Consider the following 23,987-nt stretch of genomic DNA (forward strand, 5'->3'; position numbering starts at 1 on the left):
TTTTGTTATAACAATTTGTTGGCTATCTCCTCCTCCTCCACCTTCTCCTGTTAAAAATTGAGAGAAAGAAAAACTTGAAACAAAGGAGCATAGCCAAGCAAAATGAATCCACATAGTGACCATGTCCAAAAATGTCTGTCTCTTTCAGCACCCTGAGTCCATTCCCTCTTTGTCAGGAGGTAGGGGGCAATGTACTTCATCCTTGATCCCCCAAGACATAATTGGCCATTGCGTTGGTCAGAGCTCTTGAGTCTGTCAGAATTTTCCTTTAAACTGGTATTGTTTTGTATTAATTGTTCTGGTTTTGCTTATTTCACTATTTATTAGTTAATACTAACCAGGTTTCTCTACATTTCTTATGGCATAATAATATTCTATTATATTCAAATGCCATAATTGTATTCTAATTCTTTTCTTTTTCTCCTTTTAATCTTCACCTCCTTAATGTATCCGAGGGCTTGTTTTGCTTGTGACTATTTCCTCTCTTAACGTCTGCCTCTCTATCCCTATATTTTTTCCCTGTTAAATTCGATGTATTTCTAAAACAAACAATTTTTGTATATATATTTAATCTCCTTTATTTGTTTAAACAACAGTACTTCCCTCACCCTTCGTCTCTGCATACTTTTCTTCTCAAATCCCCTATTATGAGAAAGAACAACTTCTACCCCTTCTTCCTCCTTTTTACAATAGTGTCTTTTTCCTTTTACCTTTCCTTCCTTTAGACCAGTGATGGGCAAACTACTGCTGGCTGGCCAGATGCAGCCCCCTGAAATGTTCTATCCAGCCTCTCAACATTATTCCTAATATGACGAATACAATGAGTAGGATACAATACAATGAAACTTTGAAAGAGTTGCCTTAGAAACAAACTGACAGAGGAGCATTTCCTTTCCTTTGGCCCCCTCTTTAAAAAGTTTGCCCATCACTGCTTTAGACCATCATAATAGAATTAATTCACAACTGGGTCCCCTGTATTAAACTCCCTAAATGTTCTTCGAAGATATTAAAGTTATGAGGAGACCTTGTTTCTTCTTTCTACATTAGAGTGTTAGCACTCTATCCAGTCTCTTCCAGTTGCTCAAATAAATTTACCATTCTAGTTTCTCTAGATTCTTGTGTTTATATTTCAGGGTACCTACTCAACTTTGATCTTTGCATCAGGAATGCTTGAAAGTCCTCTTTCTATTTAAGGTTAATTACCTTGTAGGTTTATATTCGACCTTTCAGGGGAATTATTTTTGGTTGCAAACTTGTATCTTTTGCTTTTTGGATGAAGTTGTAATGTAGTATTCTAACATTTTCTCTCATTTATAGTTGAATCTGCCAGGTGTTGTGTGATCCTGTGTTTTCTTAGTACTTGAATACCTTCTTTTTGGATACTTGCTGTATTTTTCTTTTGTGTGAGAGCTCTGAATCTTGACTAAGATATTTCTTAGATTTTTCTTTTGGGGTTTTCTTTCAGGAGAGGATCAGTGGATTCTTTTATCTTTGCTTCCTGGTTCTAACAGAGCAGGGCAGTTTTCACTTACGATGCTCTGAAATATAGTGTCCAGGTTTTTTTTTTGTCATTGTTTTCAGCAAATCTAATGATCACTCCTTAACTAATTTTTCTAGATCAAATTTTAGATACCTTACATTTTTTCTATTTTTTCAATAATTTTATTTCTTCAAATATGTATTCTGTCTCCTGTAGTTACTGATTTCCATTGGTTATTCTGATTTTCACAGGGTCTTTTAGTTGGGTAAGATTTACTACTTTCTCTTTTAAGCTTTTTACTCTTCTGCCAGATCTTTTCTCTACAGCTTTCTCTGTCTCTTACCTCTTCTCCCTTTCCACTCTCTTCTCCTTTTCCTTCTTCCTCTTCTTTTGCATCTCTTCTTTTTTTAAAACCCTTACCTTCTGTCTTAGAATCAATACTTAGTATCCATTCTAAGGTAGAAGAATGTTAAGGATTAGGCAATGGGGGTTGTGATTGCCCAGGGAAAGATAACTTGGAAGGGTTTGAGGTCAGATTTTAAATCAGGATTTACATCTCTAGGCCTGACTCTCTATCCACTGAATCACCTACCTGTCCCTCTCCTCTTTTTATTTAAAAACATTTTTAATGTTTTATCTTTATTTTAATAACAAATTTCCACCCAAGTTTTCCAAGTTATATGATTCACATTGTCTCCCTTCCTTCTCCCCTCCCTCCTCCCAAATCGACAAGCATTTCAGTCTGTCTCCTCTCTTTTTAAAGACTGAATCTTCCTGTCTTTCACTGACTACTCAGGATTAGAGCTTGGTCCAATTTCAAAAAGCACTGAAGCTTTGACCTGCCCCATTTTTCACCTAGGCTGGTTCACTCTCTCTTGGGCAGCCTTGGTGGCCCTTTGCTGCTGAGTGCTTACTTTGGGAATGCTGAACTTAGTACAAACAGTAAATCAGCTAAGAATTTAGTACTCTGAGATTTCTAATCATCTTCGATTAGGCTCAGAGGCCTCAGATGGGCCTCTGCTCTTGCTACTAAACCTCTTACCTTACTCTTGCTAAACTGGAATGCTACTGGTTTGTTTGTCTATACTGACTTTGCTGGAAAGTACTCCCTTTCCTAATTGCCTGTGGGCTTCCGGTTGACTTACTGTCCAGTTCTGGAGTGAAAGAAATCACTGTTGTTATTACTTATTCGATTTCTTCATCATTATTCAGTAAGCATATAGGAGATAGGAAGTCTGCATCCGTTCAAGCAGTCATCTTGGTTGGAAGCTAGTTTGCCAAAGGTCTATAATTCTTAAAATTTTTTGTGTGGGAGAGTGGGATTAGTGAGGAGAATCCCAGGGAAGAAATTTCCTTTTCAGTGAAGATCTATCCAGCATTTCAGCGAAATGTTCTATCCAGCCAGGGGACATTATTCCTAATCTGATGAATATAATGAGTAGGATACAATACAATGAAACTTTGAAAGAGTTGTCTTGGAAACAGACTGACAGATGAGCATTTTCTTTTCTTTGGCCTCCTCTTTAAAAAGTTTGCCCATCACTGATCTAGGCCATTGAATAGTTAAATGGTTTGCTCTCAGAGTCACATAGCCAATATGCATCAGAAATGGGACTTGAACCCAAGACTTCAAGACTCCCAAATCAGCAATTTTTCTAGTCTACCACATTATCAAATTCAGTACATTAACTATCATTAAATTTGTGGGATTATTCTTCACCAAGAGCACTAGAATGTGGGTATCCTTTAGTATCCAATCCTGGGTATTGTATTTTTACATGTATATTGGGAGCTACAAATATGAGAAATAGATTGATAGGTAACATATCTCTCTCTGGAGCAGAGACTGGAAAGTATACGGAAAAGATGTTTTAATATAGCTTTTTTTTTAAAGCAAATACTATAAAATTTGACTCATCCTTTTAGTAACAATAATAATATTAATAATAGCTAGCATTTACTAGTACTTTAAGGTTTGCAAAGTGCTTTACATATATCAACTCATTTGATCCTCACAACAACCTACATTTTACAGATGAGAAAACCCAGGAACATAGAGATTAAATGACTTGCCCAGGGGTCATGTAGCTAGCAAGTGCCTAAAGTATGGGTCAGAGTCAGGTGTTTCTTACTCCAAGTCCTACACACTATTCCATGGCTATCCAGTTGCCTTTAGGGGAGCATATGTGAAATGTGTTGGAAAAAAGTATTGAACTGGGAGACAAGAGATTTAGATTTCAATCCCAGTTATATTACTTATCAACCAACTGTGTGAATCTAAGCAAGTTTTTTCCAAGTCTTAATTTCCTTAACTATAAAAATGAGGTAGTTGAATGACTTCTGATGATCTGCCCTAGCTCTCACATTGTCGTCTCTATGGCCTCATAGATGATAAAACAACATGAAATTTCTGTCTGGTCCATTTCCATTTGGTCATCTTCTGAGAAAGTACAGAATCACATTGGCCCTTGAATCCTCCAATTGTTAATTACTTTTCCAAACATTTATTAAGCAGCTAATATGTAGATGCTTAGTGCTGGGCATGGTTTGTCTTCTCCTGAGGTCAGCAGTCCTCACCTTTTTTCCCCTCTACTACCAACTCATCTTGTCAATTCATCTATATTTCATAGATCAATGTTTATTTCTCCCCAGATGTGGGAAACATTAGACTTGGAGTCAGGAATACCTGGGTTCATATCCTGCCTCAGATAACTTTCTAGCTGTATGATCCAGGACAATCACTTGATTCTTTGTGTCTCACTTTCCTCATCTGTAACATGAGAGGCTTAGACTTGACGGCCTTTAAGGTCCCTCTAGCTCTAAATCTATGGTGTGATTTTATGCATTAAACTGGCCCACATGGTCACTGGGACTTGTAACTGGTGTTCCCTTTGTAACAGATATTATCAGTGATTCTGAAGTTAGCCAGCTCTAATAATGGGCACCTCCAAAATCTAGGCAGAAAGGGGAGTGCTCACCTTTATTCAGACGCAGGACCTTCAGCAGCTCTCCTAGGACTTGCTAAGTTACTCAGCAGATGCAGGCAGAGGTTTCCATCTGAAGAATTAGTTTCCAAAAGAGGTTTAACCAGTGGGTCCAAAGGACCTTCAAATCAGCTTGTTCTTTAATTCTGTCCTATAAATGAATTGGGTTAGACTGTACAAGGGTAAATGAGATCCTATTTGGAGCACACTAAAGATGCTTGTTATTTAAAGGAGCTCTGCTGTGGATCCTTTTGTGAAGGGAAGGAGGCTTTTGTGCTGCAAATAATTGCCCCTTAATTTCTCTGTTCAAATTTTGATGCTTTAGGTCCAGACGCCCCTACCTCTGCAAAGCTGCTGCTTACCTTTGCAAAGTCCTTCTCCTTGTGTGACTGTTCTAATGATTGGAAAACGGAAGACAGAACCATCCTGTGAAAAAAAAGCAGGATGTAGTTTTGTTGGTGTTCTTTTTTTTCCCTTTACAACTGAGCACCTTGGATTTTTGCCAGATAGATTATCCTCTTGCCTTGTTTGAAATGAAAAGCTTTCCTGGCAGATGTTGGAAAGCCACTTCTAGGCCATCGACAGTTACCCAGAAAAGGCAAGGGCTTCGTCTCTTCTCCATGCCAGCTGACAGAGTGTTTCCCTGCCCTGCATCTGCACACCCACCCAAAGAAGCCTGAGATTACAGGAGACTGTTGCATCATAGAACTAAATTTTTCTCTGCAAGTATCTCTGGTATAAAATTTGGTGATACAGGGGGTAGCCAGGTGGCTTGGTGGATAGGGAGTCAGGAGATGGGAGGTCTTGGGTTCAAATCTAGCCTCAGACACTGTGTGACCCTGGGCAAGTCACTTGATCCCAATTGCCAAGTCCTTACCATTCTTCTGCCTTGGAATGAATATTTACTATTGATTCTAAGACTGAAGGTAAGACAGGGGTGTATAGGGACTTTGACTTTCACTTGTCTTTGTTGAGAAAGTGGATTTTATTCTGTCTTCACTGCATCTAAGACTGTTCGGGATTGCTTGGCTTTTGTAATCATTGTTAGTCTTATAGCTTACTTTTTACTTCCATTATTTCCTGCTGTTCCCCTTCATGAACCCTAGCTAACTGGACTATTCTTTTCATAATAGAGATTCTTTCTGAAGTCAGTATCCCAACCACTGATTGTGTTCCTTTCACAAGAGCTCTCCTGTTCTCTTGCCTCTTCTATCTATTACCTAAAACCAGTGGTTTGGGATATACATTTTAAAGAGTAGACCATTCACGTTTCCTGGATACACCTTCTGCTTTCCAGCCTTCACTACTTTTCCTTCTGCTTACAGCGCCCTCTTCTCCTTTATGGCAGTCCCATTCATCTTCAGACCTAGTCCAATGTTGCCCTCTCCATGAAATCTTACCTAATGTGTCTTAGTGCTCTGTTCTCCAGCCTTAGAATTTACTGTAGCACTCAGATGCCACTTAATAAATCCTGCTTTTTTCTTACTGGATTTGTGATTTCTTTGGTATAAGGATATCCTAGTGATAAGATTCCTTATACCAATGCAGATCAACATCTGCTGTGTTTCTTAGTGTCTCAGTGAATAGCCAAGAGCACTAATAGCTCAAGTGTCTTGTCAGTGTCACATAGCCATCATGTTAGAGGTGGGACTTGAACTCATCTCTTCTTCACTCCTAGGCCTACTCACTACCCACTATGCCACACTGCCTCTCTTCTACTAGGTTATTGATATGTATGTACTTGGGTGGTTATGGAGTCAAAAAGGACACAAACAACCGGAAGAAGTAGACTGAGCATGTAATAAGAATGGAAATTAAACAGACGAATTGACTTAGTGCTGTGCTGGCATTATGAAAAACTAAGAGGACCAGAAAGAAGCCATCATCATGCAGAGTAAATCCTCAGTAGGAAATATATAGAAATACATAAACATGACTTCAAAATATGTGAATAGACTTTATTCTACCCTGATGAATGGAGGATAGAATCCACACTGATGAGACTATGAACCTGAGAAATAATGAAATGTTCATCTACATGTAGTATTTTCCCTATTAGAATTTAAACTTCTTGAGGGTAGTGATTATCTTCTAGCCTTCCAGGCTCTTCACCTCTAATCCATCCTCTACACAGCTGCCAAACTAATATTCCTGAAGTACAAGTCTGACATTTCCCTGCTAGAAGCTTCCTTTTACCCATCCAATAAAAAACAAACTCTCCTATTTGGTTTTTCAAGACCTTCACCATATGGTTCTACTCTGCCTTTCCAGGCTTTTTGTATATTACAGTCCTCTACACAGTGTGCATTCTAGTCAAACTGGGCTGTATGTTCCTTGCACATGACATTTCAGCTACCATTTCATGCCTTTGTATAGCCTATCTATCTGCTGTGACTGGAATTTACTCCCTCTTTATGTCTGTCTGATAGAATCCCTAGCATCCTTTAAAGATCAGCTTGAATGCTATCTCCTACAGGAAACTTATTCTGAGCTCCCTAGTTGCTAGTGCAATTCCACTGGAAATTACTCTGAATATATGTTTTATTTGAATTTTCTTTGTATGTTCTCTTTTTTACCTCCTTGAGGTCCGAGATAGTTTCACTTATTATGTTTTGTATTTACCGTACTTAATATAGTGCCGGCCACATAGGAATAGGGACTAGACCCATGATTTTATTAGTATAGGAATCTTACAGATGAGAAAACTCCCTTGATCAATGCAGGTTGGCACCTTTTCTGTAATTTATAATCTTACACAGCTGTGTGGTATATAATAGGTACTTCATTAATGATTTTTGAATAAATAAATGAATGAATGCATGCATCTTTTTATCCTCCACAATATCCAGTGTAGGATTTTATACATAACATTTCTCTCACAGTATTTCTGAAGTGACTCTCCTGACAGCTGACTGTGATCCCTCAGCAAAAACTCACCTGTTCCTCTGCTTCTCATTATATTTATTACATATAATGATTTGGACTGTCTTTTAAAATATGTGGATTTTTTTTTAAAAAGAGAAAATAAATGAAGACACGTGAAGCAATGGTCTATCTTTGGGTCTCAAAGTTCTCTAATACCTATCACCATGGCAACATGGTGGTCTCCAGATTTTCTGAGTTAGGAAGATGAACTCTTCTGCCCATAGATGCTAAATGGATTGGCCACCATTATCTAGTACTTCATGCAATAGGTCTCCATCTGAAAAGCCCCGGGCTTCATTACCAGGAGACTTTAAGTTAAAGGCAAGTCATTAAACACCAGCCCTGGTCTCTTGCCTCTTCCTATTGTCTTTTTCCAAGATGCTGCCTTCAGAAGACTGTAAAAACCTGATGCCTGCTGGGAAATGCCCCCTGAAATATCTAAAAGAGGCTTGTTTGGAGTAGTTGCATAACACCTTCTACAAAGACAGTTGTATTTTGAAGGTCTTATTTTGATTATAATAGAAGGGTAGAGTGAAGTGATGGAGTCATTCATTAGCCTATAGATAAAAACACCCTGGAGATTTTTGAGGTTAAATTGAAAACATCAGTTTGAAACTACTCTCATACTACCATATACCTTTGATTCGCCCACTTCTATAGTTACGGAGATCCATACATATTATAATTTATGACAGACCCTTTTCTTCCTTTTTGTACAGTTATTGTCCCCTGAACTCTCATCATATTGTACTATAGATTCTAGGTCTCTTCTTTTTATCTGTAAGAATATATTTGGACCAGATGTAAGTAAAACCTGGTTCATAGATTGATACCTGTCCGTAAAGCCCATTGGGGTTGGCCCTTGACACCAGGATTTCTAAGAGTAGTCAGTAGTATGGTCCAGGACCCAATTTCTGTACTTCTATTTGATGTACAGAGTTCACCTAAGAATGACTCAACTCTGCTTTCTTCCCTGATTCTGGTTGTGAGACACCCAAAATGTGAACTGGGAAGAAAACTCAATATGCATAAAGAAACTCCTTATTTTCAGAGAGAAATCAGTTGGAGAAAATACAATGTTTCCTTTGCCTGTGTAAATAAAATGGCATTTGGAATGGGAAGGAGGGGTCCCTAAATGTTTTTTTTCCCCCTTAGAATGTGAAAAAGAGGAGTGGAACCAAGATGGTGGAGAAGATACATGGATCCTTCTAAACTCTATCAAGTTACTCTCCAAAAAACTCTGTTATAACACTTTAGAATGAATTCTGGAGCAACATAACCCATAAAAAGATGAAGCAAAATAATTTTTTAACCCAAAACAACTAATAAGACTAGCACAAAGTTTCTAGTACACTGGAGTAGAGATGGAACACAAAACAGCAGGCCAGAGTAGGTCCCATAGGCCCTGGGTGCACCTGAAGCAGTAGCTCAATCACAAACAATAAGGGGTGGGTGTCAAACAACTGCTCCAAAAGATATTATAAGAGACCCTTGCTGGTTCTGGGTGCAAAAGCTCTTGTTGCACTGTCCAAATGTAGATCCACAAAATAGTCCTGGGTGTGTTCTCTGGGGGAAAAGGAGCACTAGTACACACTAGTGCTTATGGCCACTAGGGAGCAAGGGACCTAGTCACAGTTCCTATGTGGAAAAAGTGCTTGTGGTTACCCCCAGATCAGAGTACACAGACCTGAAAAGTACTAAATACACCTCTCCTTACATCATATCACTTTGGAAGAACTGAAAGCACATGCGTTCCCAGAGCTATCTCTTAAGGCAGCTGCATAAAGAACCTGAAGCTTGGACAATGTTCCCTTCATCTCAGTTACAGAACCCAACTTTAACAGTTTTTTTTTTTAATTATAAGAAAAAAAAGAGGAAAAGCCTGGAAAATGAGCAAACAACAACAGTAACAAAAAAAGAAACTTAAGATAGAAAGTTATTTTGGTGACAGGGAAGAGCAAAACACAAGCTCAGAAGAAGACAACAAAGTCAATACTGCTGTATCCAAAGCCTCCAAGAAAAATTTGAATTGTTCTCAAGCCCAAAAAAGAATTAATGGAGAAGCTCAAAAAAGAAGTTTTAAATTTAAAAAGAGAAATGAGATTGATAACAGGAAAATCATGAAAAAAGAGTCAACAGTTTGTTAAAGGAGGCACAAAAAAATACTGAAGAAATTGATCTTAAAAAGAGAATAAACCAATTGGTAAAAGAGAAGAAATGTTTAAAGATCAAAATTGCTCAAATGGAAAAAGGGATACAAAAAGGCACGGAAGAGAACTTCTTGAGAGGCGTAATTGGTTCTTTGGAAAAAGAGGTACAAAAATTCACTGAGGAAAAGAACTCTTTATGAAGTAGAATTGGCCAAATGGAAAAAGGTTCAAAGGCTCACTCAAGAAAATCATGTTTTAAAAATTAGAATTGAGGAAGTAGAAGCTAATGACTTCATGAGACACCAAGAAACAGTTAAACAAAGTTAATAACTAGGTTTGTATCCCAAAGACATAAAAAAGAAAAAGGAGAAGGGCCTATATATACCAAAATATTTAAAGCAGTTCTTTTTGTGGAAGCAAAGAATTGGAAAGTGAGGAGATACCATCAATTGGGGAATGGCTGAGTAAGTTATAGGATGTGACTGTAAGGGAATACTAATGTTTTGTAAGAAATGACTAGTAGGAGGAGCTTAGAAAAATCTAGAAAGACTTATATGAACTGAAGCAAAGTGAAATAAGCAGAATCAGTAGAACATTGTACACAGTGACAGGAATGCTGTATAATTAACCACTGTGAATAACTTAACTATTCTCAGCAATACAGTGATCCAAAACTATCCCAAAGGACTCAAGTTTAAAAAAAAAATCTACCCTGCCCTGTCCTGTCCTGCCCTGCCCTGCCCTGCCCTGCCCTGCCCAGCCCAGCTCAGCCCAGCCCAGCCCAGCTCAGCTCTCAAGAATAACAGAGATTAGAACCTCCACTTATGTAAAAGGCAGCTAGATGGCTCAGTGGATAGAATACTGGACTTTGAGTCAAGAAGACCTGAATTCAAATCCACCCTCAGACAGACATTGACCATGTGTGTGACTCAACCTCTTTTGCCTCAGTTTACTCATTTGCAAAGTGAGAAATACTCATAGTACCTACCTCTAAGGATTATTGTAAGGATTAAATGTAATAATATATTTATTAAGCACCTAATGTGTGCCAGGCACTATACTAAGGACTAGAAATACAAAAAAAGGTAAAAAATAGTCTCTTCTCTCAAGGAGCTTTACAGGCTAATGGGGAAAGTAGCATTCAAAAACTATATACAAAACAAGCTATATTCAGGATAAGTAAGAATTAACTAATGGAGGAAAGGTACTGGAATTAAGAGGAGTTGGGAAAGGCTTTTTATATAAGGTGAGATTTTATTGGGACATAAAGGAAGTCAGAGAGGTGAACCTGAGGGATTGAGAGGATGTCATTGCCCTCTACAGTAATAGGGAAGGTTGGAACAGGGATGGGTTTATGGGTAAAGTCAATGAGTTCCATTTTGGATGCATTGATGTCTGAAAGGCAGTTGGAAATATAAGTTTGAAGGTCAGAGAAATGGGGGCAGGATAGATAGATTTTAGAATTATCAGCATAGAAATGGTAATTAAGGGGGCAGCTGGGTTGCTCAGTGGATTGAGAGCCAGGCCTAGAGACAGGAGGTCTTAGGTTCAAATCTAGCCTCAGACACTTCCCAGCTGTGTGACCCTAGGCAAGTCACTTAACCCCCATTGCCTAGCCCATACCACTCTTCTGCCTTAGAACCAATACTCAGTATTGATTCTAAGACAGAAGGTAAGGGTTTAAAAAAATGATAATTAAATCCACAGAAGCTAATGAGATCATCAAGTGTAGTTGTATAAAAGTGGAAGAGAATAAGAGAACCTAGGAAAGAAACCTGAGGGACACTTGGTTAGAGGACATGACCTGGAAGAGGATCCAGCGAAGGACACACAAAAGAAGTGGCCAGTTAGTAAGAGAACTGTGGGAGAGCAGTGTCCCAAAAGCTTAGAGAAAAGAGTGTATTGGGGAAAGTGATCAGCAGTGTCAAAGACTGCCTAGAGGTCTAGGAGAATAAGAACATGCCATTGAATTTGGTATTAAGAGGTCATTAATAACTGCAGAGCGGGCACTTTGGATGTATTGATATCATAAGACAGACTGTAAGAGGTTTAGAAGAGAGTGAGAGGAGAGAAAGTGGAAGTTCTTTGGAAGATGGCCTCTTCAAGGAGTTTCACTGCAAGGGTTGGAAAAGATAAAAGGGACCATAGTTACGGGAGATGAAAGAATTAAGTGAGAGTTTTTTTAGGATGGAAGAATCATGGGCATGTTTGTAGGCAATTGGAAATGAGCTAATACAGAGGGAGAGATTAAAACTGAGTGAAAGAGGAGACAGTTTGTTGGAGGAGACTGGAAGGAATGTGACTGCTTAGACAAGTAAAGGGATTAGCTTTGATAAGGAGTTAAGGCCACTTTATCACATGAAACAGGGGTGAAGGAGAAGGTGACAAAAGATATCTGATTTATGAGTTGAGGAAGAGGAAAGAAGAGGGAGTTCACTGTGAAGACTCAAATCCCAAGTGCTAGTGATTAGTATTAACCATTTTCTTGAAAAGTTGCTGTTCTGTATTCCAGAGGAGCTCTCCACACCAAAAGAGGAGTCTGACTCAGGACAATCACAAACATTGAAGCAGAAACAGTTCCTTGTTAGTCACTTGCTAAGTAGAATTGTCTCTTCTGAACACCTTACTTTCCCAATCTGTTCAAGGTTGACAGTAACAATTGCCCTTTACTTCCTTATGGTGACAGTAGAATCAGGGATTAATTGGATGAGTTGGCAAAGCTCTATGAAGTCTCAGAAGGTCCCCATGTAGACTGAGTTCAGCTTCCTTAATGCACTGTGCCTAGTGTAGTGCTGTCTTTACAGGGAGCAGGCAGCAATAATTATCAATTTAATGGGAGTCTGTTTTAAATGGGTTATTCAGAGAAATGTTTATTATAGTTAATGGATTTGCCTGCTTGGTAGAAAACTCTCCAACTTCAGGATATATCCACATTTACATTTGACAAAGTGTTTGCTAGGGATATCTGATGTCCTTCCAATTGGGTTGTTCTAAAGGCTAGTCATAGTGAAGAAACTAGTAGACTGACCAAGGGAGTCCTTCAGGATTTTCAGGCAACTGCGTGATCAGTAAGCATCTTTGGATCAAAATGCCTGTGACCACTTCTTTGCCATGGAGCCTTTCTTGAGATCATGGCTGAACAGTACAAGCATTCATGGCTCCTGAGGATGAGCCAGCCAAGAGAAACTAGCAGTTCCACTAGGACCTTAAAAGTGACTTAATTGCTAGCCCCAGGGAAATGGAGCAGCTGGCATCAGAAAAGCAAAACCACTCTGACAGGCAGCAAAAAGAAGCAAATACTTTCTCATTTTAACCTAGAAAGTTAACTCTTGTGAATTGTACTGAGTGGTTGCCTGATTAAAAAGTGAGTAGATATCAGAGTGTGGGTCAGTTAATAAGGAGACTAAATCCCACCAGTTCATGGCCTACAAGTGGCAAACTTCAATGGAGCCAGAGTACAGAGTGCGCTTTTCTTTCAATGTTTGATTCCTCATCCTTCTTTACTAACATTCAGGCATTTACTTGATGAGAGTGAACTTGAAAATTGGAAGCCAAATGCATTTCCAGGAAGAGCCTGTTGTTTATCCAATTATAATTCTTTTTTTGACTGTGCTTTTTCCTGGGAGAATTCTGCACCTATGGAAGGGGCCAGCTTGATATTAGAGCTTACTCTCTTTCATTCCTTTTAGGCAGTTCAGGAGAGGGAAGGATCAACTTCATTTACTGAGACCTATTTTGGTGGGACCCTTTCTAATGATGAATAAAAGAAATAGAAGATGATTTTTTCTTTAACTACCAGATGTTCAATATTTTGGCAATCTCCTTGGCTTTTTTCCTGTGTCCCAGTTTTGCTTGCCCTTGTCTAAGGTTCATGTTTTTATTCCTTTGTTCATGCCTTTATCCTTTCACTTAGAATGTTTTCCTTCTTTCTACTTATCTTTCTCCAGTGCCTAGCTCATCTCACTTCTTCCATGAAGTCTTCCTTGACTTCCCAACCCCTTCTTTTGTTATCATTCACTGCTCCAAATTCTTACATTGCTTGTGGCAGTGCCCTTCATTTAGTCCTTGAAATATTCTGACTTGGAGGGGAATTCTTTTGGTCTTTTATAACTTAAATTCCTTGAGGCCATGGACTATGTCTTATAACTCTTTGAATCCCCACTGCCTTAAAATATCAAGTGTTAAGTTACTGATTTGGATGGTCTTCAGGTCTTTACACAAAAATAATTATCAAAGAATATAAATAGACTCCAAAAAACTGGATTTATTTTTAATGGGAAGGATGCTTATTTACAATAGGCTAAGTTGCATCCTTTGTACCAAATTCAGCTTGAATGTAGAACTGATATCTTTACATGTTAGAGCATTCTGATTAAGGTAGTCCTTCTTCCCTGAGAATTTAAAACTATTCCCTTGTGCCAGAAAATTAAAACCTAGCCCCCCAAAGCAAGTTTATGTGACTTGATAGCAGGAGGAAACTATTGTCAAACAGTACATCCATGTTATCATTGCTTTTTGAATTTAAGTGAACATGTAACATACATGCTGAATTGGTGTGATTAGCTGAGTTTATATTATAGCTATTGGTTTTTCCATTGGGATGGAGTGAGACAAGGGAACAACTTTGGACTATGCAACAGTTCTTTTTCCAATTTACTTTACCCTATAGGTCAAAGAATGTAATGGCAATCTTCCAGAGACTTGGCAAATGAGATTGGGTAGAAATGTGCTGATAGAGAATGCATCTGGGGACTTCTTAATTGGACTGCTCTGCATATTTACAAAGGCCTGGAACTCCATGCCATTCTGCTAAGGTAGAATCAAACTTGCTTTCTGTTGATAGCAAAAACATCCTCCTGATCTCATAACCTTGGAGTCATTTTTCAATCTCTTTCTCTGATTCTTCCTCTAGAATAGGGGTCAGCAACGTATGGCTCTTGAGCCATATCTGGCTCTTTTGAGGGCCAGATATGGCTCTTTCTGCAGGAGCCATAAAGTCCATTTTTTTTAGGCCCTGTTACAGGAGCCGCACTGTGAGCACTGCACGGCTCTCACGAAATTACACTTTAAAAAATGTGACGTTTATGGCTCTCACCGCCAAAAAGGTTGCTGACCCCTGGTCTAGAATATCTTTTGCATTTGTGTCCATTCTCAATTCTCATTTTAGACACCCTTTCAGACTTTCATCTCTTAACTATTATTAATCCTAAGGCGTCTTCCTGCCTGATGCTTTCTGTGTGATCTTAGGCAAGTCACTCTTTTGGCTTCAATTTTGACTTTAAAGGTTAAATTAGTTGATCTCTAAGATAATTCCATCCCTTCATCATACGGCCATCCTTTAGGGACTATCCAGCATGTTCTACTTCACAAAATCGGGATTTGAGAGTTCTAAGGGGCCTCAGTAGCCATCTAGTCCAGCATGTACCCTAAGAGAATACCTACCATAGTCGCCCTGACAAGTGATTCTACAGCTGGGATGGTGAACCTATGGCACGTGTGCCAAAGATGGCATGCAGAGACCTCTGTGGACATGTGCAGGCCCCTGGCTTGGCTGGCTGGAAGCCTGGCCCTGCCCCTGAATGTAGCTGGTGGGGCACTTGAGCCTCTGACCACCTTCCAGGTGGAGCTTGGCTCTGGCTTGGCCAGCTGGTAGCCTGGCCTTGCACCTTTCCCCCATCCCAACCTGATTCAGGGAGGCACTTTAGCCTCCCTCCACTGTTGGGGGTGGGGTGCAGGTGAGGCACACCTTCCAGGCTGAGTGTGTCAGGCCCTACTCCTGAGTGCAGTGGATGGGGCCCACTAGTCTCCCTCCCTCCATTGTCATAGGGGAGCTAGGCCCTGGCTTGGCCAGCCTGTAGCCCCAACCTTCCCCCCAGCCCCATCCCTGAATGCAAGAGGGGTGGGGTACTTCCTGCAGTCAGGGGGCAGGGCACACAGTGTGGGGGTGGGGCATGACACAGAATTCCTAAAAAGTTTTAAAAGGCTCACCATCTGTTCTACAGTCTCTTCTTGAAGACCTCTCTGGTGAGAGAACCTACTATCACTTGAGACAGGCTATCCAATTCCTAATTGTTCAAAAATTTCTCTGGACATAAACTCTAAATTTGCCTCTTTGCAGCTGCTACCCCTTTGCTCCTCATTCTGCCCCCTGGAGCCAAAGAGAACAAGTCCAGTCCCTCTTCCACAGCAAATACTTTAAGATAGCTATCATATCTCCCCCATGTTTCCTGAATTTTTTTTTCTTTTCTGCAGCTAAAATTGTCTAATTCCTTTAAACAGCCTTCATATGCTAGGAATTCACATCCTGGTTCTTCTTTGTGGACTTTTTGGTCAAATGTCCTTAAATTATGACACTAAGAACTGAACATACTATTTCTCATGAGAGCAGAGTACAGTGGGCCATCACCCCTATTTCTAGAAGCTCCATTCCTCTTAATGGAGCCAAAAATATCATTTTACTTTTTTAACCGACACTTCTGCTAATTCATATTGAGCTTTTAGTCCACTAAAACCCCCAGATCTTTTTCAAAACAATTTCTGTCTAGTTTTCCTATCTTAGACTTGTGAAGTTGATTTCTTTTTGTACTCACGTACAAGATTTAACATTTATCTCTGTTTAATTTCATCTTCTTAGATTCATCCCAAAGCTATAGCTTGTTGGATCCTGACTGTCATCATGTTAGCTATCCCTTTCAGCTTTGTGTCATCTACAATTTAATGAGCATACCACTTATGTCTTTATCCAAGTCATTAATAAAAATATTAATCAGCATGAGATTAAGCACAGATCTCTTAGGAGGCCTCCTGCCACAATGACATTTATTAACTACTGACAACAACTTTTTAAGTCCAGCTATCCAATCAGTTTTGAATCCTGCTGTTTGTATTATCATTCACACTAGAGATCTCTATTTTTCATAAGAATAATATGAGATACTTTATCAAAAGCTTTATTAAAATCTGGGTTAACTATATCAAGTATTCCTCTCATAGTAGTTTAGTAATAGTGTTAAAAAAAAAAAAGGAAATGTATTAGTCTGGCAGACGTGTTATTGTTGAAACTGTGCTGGCCCTTTGTAATCACCAATTCACTTTCTGGTGGTTTAACAACCATTTCTTTGATGATCCATTCTAGCATTTCTCTGAAAATTGAAATCTCGCTTAGTGGATTAAAGTTTGGAGAATGTTCTCTTCCCTTTTTTGAAAATTGGAACATTTGACCTCTAGTTTTGGTACCTATCCTGTTTGTATGATCTTTAGGTATCATTGAGTTAATCAGCAATTACATCAGCCAGTTCTTTAAAAAATTAAGGCTATAGTTATCTGAACTGGTGACTGGAATTCATCAAAAACAGCTGGGTGTTTTCTTACAGTCTCTTTAGTTATCTTGGGAATTGACAACTCCTTGCTAATATTTTTGTTCATCATTTCCAGTGTACAGGTCATTCCCCTTTGCAGAGAAAACAAAAAAATTAAGAGTTGAGCTGCTCTCCCTTCTATCTATTGTCAGTTATCATCCACCCCAAGCAAAGGTAGATGCTCTTCTTTCTTTGATTCTACCTTTTTTCCTATTAGAACTAAAAGCAAATCTCAAAAAATCCAACCCGTTTGTTGTCCTTTAGCTTTCCTTACCAGCCTCAGCTCAGCCTGAGCTTTGACATTCCCAACGCTATTTTCATAGGGACATGTCATGCTCTTACAGTCATCTTTTGTTGCCTTTAATGTGAAATCTTCTCCACCCACAACCTACCTGTTCTTTCATTCAATCCTTTACTTTCATGGATTGTTCTTGAGTTTTTTTTCACATATATGTTTTATCTCCCCAACTAGATCACTAGTTCCCAAAAGACAGGAAATGTTTTACTGCTTATAACACTGGCGTAGGATGGGACACATAATAAATACTGAACAAATATTGGATACATGAAGGAATGTGAACAATCGAATAGGATTTGTTCTCCTACTTAAGCACCATTAATTCTAAGTTTGAAGCTGTTAGTTGGAAAGCCTCAACATTGAGCTCCTCTCCCATATGGAAAAGTCTTCTATGCCTCTTGCTTTTTCCAGGTGTAGGAATTAAAATGCCATTAGAGACCTTTGGTTTATAGAATAATCACTGACAAAAAATACCAATGCTTTTCATCATTCTTCCTTGTGTGCCAGTGCTTACAGATTCAGATCATCTTTGTGACATAGAACCCAAAATAACAAGAACTAGAATAGCTTGTCTTTATAGTGCTTTAAAGTATGCAAAGGATTTTATAAACTATCTTATTTGATCCTTAGAACCTTATCAAATAGTTGTCACTTGCCAATTTTTAGAGATGAAGAAACTGAGATTGAGAATATTAAGAAAATTCCTCAGGGTCACATAGCTAATAAATATCTAAAGTGAATTTCAAATGCAGGTCTTCATAACCTTAGATTCAGGATTCTAACCCTCTGTCACAGTTATGTATAAAAACTATCAGCTCTTCAGTATCTGTACTAGTGAGAAGGGCCATAAATGTAAAGCTAGAAAGGACACCAGAGGGTTAATTTAGTCCAGTCCTCTTGATTTACAGATGAGAAAACTAAGACCAAGAAGGTCTTGTCCTTGTCCTTGACCTTGTCCAAGGCTCTACAGTTAATGGTATATATATTTTTATATAATAATAGTAGTTAATGGGAGAGCTAGGATTTGGTCTCTGTTGAATAAGACATCACTCAGGGATACTTCCTTAGCTCTGATTTTTAAGATTCTTCTAGTTCTTGTGAATTAATACAACTGTTCTAGAAAGCAATATGGAACCACAACAAAAGGGCCATAAAACTATGCATACCCTTTGATCTAGCAATATCACTATTTAATTTGTATCCCAAAGAGATCAGAGATGGGGGTGGTGGTAGAAAGGACTTGTACAAAAATATTTTTAGCTACTCTTTTTGTAGTTGCAAAGAATTGGAAACTGAGGGTATGTCCATCTTTTGGGGAACGGCTGAACAAATTGTGATATATGGTTCTATACCACATTAGTATATTATTTACTGTATAGTGAGCAGCACCAGGAGAACACAGTATACAGTAACAGAAAAATTGTATAATGATCAACTGTGAAGGACTAAACTGTTATCAGCAAAACAAGGTTCCAAGATGATCCGAAGTGGACTCATCATAAAAAATGCTATCCATAGCTAAAGAAGGAACTGTTGGAGTCTAACTGCAGATCAAACCATGTCATCTTTCACTTTATTTCCTTCATTAGTTTTTTATTTTATGTGTAATATGTTATGGCATGAAGAATATGGTAATAGGCATTGCATAAAAGCACTAGTAGTACTAAGACTATTTACCACCTCAGGGAGAAAGGGAAAAAATCTGAATTGCAAAATGTCAGAAAACAGTTATCAAAAATTATTTCTAAGAGGTAGATAGGTAGATTAGTAGATAGTCAGCCAAGCTTAGAGATGGGAGGTTCTAGCATCAAATTGGACCTCAGACACTTCCTAGCTTTTTGAGTCGGCACATATCACTTAATTCCATTTACCTAGCCCTTACTGCCCTTCCACCTTGGAACTAATATTTATTTGATTCTAAGAAGTCAGATAAAGCAAATACATTTTAATTATTTCTACATGTAATTGAAAAAAAAAGTTAAAGTAAAAAGATCCTTCTAGTTCTAAATCCTCAGATCTCTTGGTAATAAAATTTGATGAGGCTTAAGGTTATATCTTCAGTCTAGCAATTATGGAATTCAGCAAGCCTAGAATGGGAGAAGATAAAAGAGAGGAGAAGAGGAACCTTTTTTTGAAGGGTCCCACACTGCTTAACTAGATTGGTTAATCAACTAACATTTATTGAGTATCTAGTATGTCTTTTGTGCTTTATGCTATAGCAGTTCAAAAAAAGGCATGAAATATTGTATGTTGTCTTTCTCTGCCCACAGATAGCTTATGATCTAATCAGAAGATTAGATCTACAAATAATCTAGCTACATGGAGGCTTTTTATAAAATAATATCACTTTTCTAAAAATACTCAGATTATAGACTTCCAAATGAGTTTTATCTTTCAAAATACTAATTTTGGAAGGCTATGCACAAGCCAGTAAGACTAATGGACAGAACATTGTTAGAACTTTTCTTTAAAAAAGTAAAAAAAAGAAAAATCAGCATATTAATTGTCCCATACTTATATTCTGCCACCACCTTCCCAAAAGGTTAGCAACATGCTTTTTCTAAATTCTTACTAAGCCAAGCTTGATCATTGTATTTACATTGAGTTCAGTTTTGAATTTTAGTCTTTCCATTTATTTATATTATTATATTTTATTTTCCTTACTTTATTCTGCATCAGTTTGTATAAGTCTTCTATGCTTCTCTATGTTCATCATATGCATCATTTCTTATAGTGCCATAATATTCCATTATAATTATGTACCACAATTTATTGAACCATTTTTCAGGCAGTTGGCATCCATTTTGTTTGTGTTTCTTTGCTATCTCAAAAAAAAAAAAAAAAAAAAAAAAAAAAAAAAAAAAGGCTGTTATCAAAAACCTCCATAGTGCCAGACATTATGCTAAGTGCTAGGGATAAAATTATATAGAAAGACTCTACTTTCAGTGAACTTCCATTCTAATGAGATAGACAAGAAGTACATATAAGAAATATGTAGGATAAATATAAAGTTAATAATAATACAAATGTATTACAAAATAGTTGTATATAAACTAATTTACAGGGGAAGAAATTAGTTGGAATGATAAGGAAAGTCTAAAGTCTAAAGAGGATTCCTGGGTTTATCATTCTATGTGATTTTCTTAATCTTAAAGTCCCTTGACATCACTTCCCACTCTTTCTTTCCTCAGTCTGACAAAATGGCCAATCCTTTGTGTAAATGGAATTAGCTCAAGCCCATTCATAGTTAAAACTAGCCACCAGAGATAATGTCATCCCCACCTCCCTTAGTGGGGAGGGGAGATGAGTTACCCACATGTGACAATAAGTAACATATCAAGAACGGCAGTCCAAAACCAGTATTAAGGCTGCCATTGGTCCACTTGAATTAGAGAATTAGAATTAGAATTCCCCCCAGGAAGTGACGAAAGATGCTATCTCTTCAGATATGTTGGTTACTTCCTGTGGAGGCAGTTCCTGCTTTGAACTTGGTGCTGAAGGATCTCAGCTGAGACCTCAGGCAGCTTCCCCTCCGAATTGTCACGTGGGTAACTTAGGCTGACTTCCTTGGCCTACCTTGGTGTTTCCAGACTCTCTACTTTAAGTAGGCCTCTTGCCTCTCTGATTGCTAAGGCCTTGTGGCTTGTAGCCTAGTTTAATTTGCCTTTTAACCCTCTCTCCGTCCAGGCCTCTGCTGGCCCAGGCCAGCCTCTCCCTCTCTCTATTTCCCTACCTTCTACCTTCCTAATTGTAAATAAACTAACTACCATAAAAACTGATCCTGACTTGGGTCTGTTTTAATTATGGAATCGATCTGAATTATTGATTCCTGGAGACCACACCTTAAAATATAAATTATATAATATCTAATTTCTAAATATAACACCTTCTACATGTCTGCTTGATCCCATACTTTTCCATTTTCAGTAGATTTGTCTTCATTCATCTCTTCACCTTCTTTACTCACCACCCTCCACTGTCCTCTGACTTGTCATCCGTTTGTAATCTAGCTTCTGACCTCATCATTGAATTTTAACAGCTATATCTAGACTTACCCAAGATTTTAATTGTCAAATCTGATGATCTTTTCTCAATCCTAACCCTTTCCAGATGATCTGCTTCATTTGCTGCTGTTGCTCATGCTCTCCTGTTTGGGTTTTCATGACACTACTTTTCCTGGTTCTCCTGCTCTATCAGAGATGTATCCCCAGTGTCCTTTTCACACCCCGACAACTGAGATTGTTCTTTCTCTCCCTCTGTACTCTTTCACTATCCCACTGGTTTAACTACAGTCTCAATGCATATGACTCTCAAATCTACATATGCAGCTCTAGTCTTTACCATGACCTTGAATCCCAAATCACCAGTTGCCTATTGGATATTTCAAACTGTATGTCCCAGAGATATTTCAAATTCAACATGTTCAAAACTGAACTCATCATCTTTGCACCAGAATTACCCCTCATCAGACTTTCCTAGTTCTTTTGAAGACACCACCATCCTTCCAGTGTCTCAGGTTTACAATCATAACAGTCTTCTCAATTCTTCATACCACCTTACTCCACGTATCCAATCAGTCAGTTGTCACAGCATTCTTCCCATCCAATTCCTTTTCTCTATTGACATAGCTACCTTTACATTTTTCATTCAGGCCTTCATTACCTCTCACAACATTATTGTGACAGCCTCCTAATTTGTCTTTCCACTTCTTGTCTCTCCCTGCTCCAGTTCATCTTACATACTGCTAACTGTCAAAGCAATTTTTCTTAAATGCAGATCTGACCATGGGACTCTGCTACACAGCCAATGCCATTGGCTTCTTATTGCCACTAGGATAAAATCTTAACTCTTTTATTTAGTTTTTAAGATCTTATGCAACCTAGTCCTAACCTATCCTTCCAGGCTTATTGGGTATTACTGTCCCTCTTGAACCTTGCAATCAGATAAATTGGCCTTCTCTCTGTGGCTCACAAACAGTACAGCCATTTACCATTTCCATGACTTTGCACTGCTATTCCCCTTTGCAAACATTATGTCATTAGAGCCTCACAACAACCCTGGGAAGTAGAGGCTATTATTATTCCAGTTTTACAAATGAGCAAACTGAAACAGAAGTTGAATAACCCAGAGCTACTAAGTGTCTGATGGTGGATTTGAACTCGGGTCTTCCTGATTCATGAAACAATTAGTGAACAAGACAATATTCTGTATAACAAAGTAAGCTTATGATAAAAGTCACTTGACACAGCAGGTAACCAACATATGGTACTAATTACCGAAAGAGGTAGAACAGTGAAGAAATAGAAGTGTATTCAGAACCACTGAAGGTCATAGGATTACAACTATAAATCTGGAAAGGACTTTGGAAGGAGGTCATCTATACCATTGTTTCTCAAAATGTGCTGCAAGAAGCCCCACAACACTCCCAAGTTTGTGGAGAACTTTATGTTGTATGTAATAAAATTAAGAGTTTTATTACTGTGGGAAAATTTGAGAAACAATGATCTAATCAAACTTCTTTTTACTGATAAAGAAAATAAGGTTCCTGAAATCACACAGATAATCAGAGATAGGGCTAGGATTTGAACCTAGGGCTTTTTAAGCCAAAATCAGGGAGCTCTTTTTGTTGTTACATTTATGAATGACAGCAACAAATGAATACCCAAGGAAGCTAGGGTTACTGCTAATAAAATTGATGTCAAAGAGGACAGCCATATCCTTCTATGGTCTTTTTGAGCCTGCTGGAAGAATAATATAGGATCAGGTAGGATAATATAGGATCATGGACCTTACTCAGTATAGTAATTCTTGTACATCTAGCCTGGTGATGGACCTACATTTATTTTTAAAGGGTCAGCCTAGTTAAGTTAAGAGATACATATCATTCGTTTGTTTGGCTAAAGGTAATATCTGTTTCCGTCAAGCAACTCAACTATCTGTGAAGATATAGAGGTCTTGATCTCTGAATCAGAGGACAAGCGATAAAATCACAGATCTTTGAGATATTGAGATATATATCAGTCAATATTGTTGGATTGACAGGATAGGATTCTGATTAGGCACACAGGAGCCTTATTATTACATCTTGTTTTTGAACTGCTTCTTCCATTATATTGGGGGGAGCATTTTATGTTTTTCCCAGCAAGCCCAGACACACTGGTTAGAATTCAACATGAGGTCAAGGCAGAAATCACTCTCCATACCTGGACATCTGCATCTGAGAGCTCTTGACCCTGGCTGTTTCCTCCCTATCTGAGCTCCACAACAGGCATGTGTGCCTGGTTCTTCTTTTTCCTGCCCTTCTTCCTGAGCCAGCACAACAGCTTTGGTTCTCATGCAGGGACCAATGGGGGAGCAGAGCTGCATTATGGAATTGCATGTCATTTGAAAGAAATGTCTATGAATTAGATATTAGGTACTGAATCAGGTGACAGAGGTAAATCACTGACTTCTTTCTCTTTTCTCCCCCCTCTCACTTTGTTTCCAGCATGCAGATTTGGATGTATGGGTAAGTTCTGCTTTTTCTCTTCTATCTTGGTTGTTTCAAGTGACATGTTGTTACTCTGTTCCTAAAGAAAGTTCCAGCCTCACACAGATGCAGGATTTTATTTTCTATCATTACTTTTTTTTTATTTTTTATTTTAAACCCTTAACTTCTGTGTATTGACTTATAGGTGGAAGAGTGGTAAGGGTAGGCAATGGGGGTCAAGTGACTTGCCCAGGGTCACACAGCTGGGAAGTGTCTGAGGCCGGATTTGAACCTAGGACCACTCGTCTCTAGGTTTGGCTCTC

The 23,987-nt window shown here is 38.4% G+C and overlaps 1 protein-coding gene across 2 annotated transcripts in view; it reads left to right on the forward strand.

Annotated features, from left to right (window-relative positions):
* The window catches only part of CHCHD6 (coiled-coil-helix-coiled-coil-helix domain containing 6), a 338,099-nt gene that overhangs the window by 125,993 nt on the left and 188,119 nt on the right, over positions 1-23,987 (forward strand). Inside the window, exon 5 of one of the 2 annotated variants that reach the window (XM_044668582.1) lies at positions 23,683-23,703. The exons of the other annotated variant lie outside the window; for it this stretch is intronic. Within the exon in view, the coding sequence (XP_044524517.1) occupies positions 23,683-23,703 (21 nt within the window). The remainder of the gene's footprint in view (positions 1-23,682; positions 23,704-23,987) is intronic. 2 annotated transcript variants of the gene reach the window in all.

Source organism: Gracilinanus agilis, chromosome 1 (genome assembly GCF_016433145.1).
Source record: "Gracilinanus agilis isolate LMUSP501 chromosome 1, AgileGrace, whole genome shotgun sequence".
NCBI lineage: Eukaryota > Metazoa > Chordata > Mammalia > Didelphimorphia > Didelphidae > Gracilinanus > Gracilinanus agilis.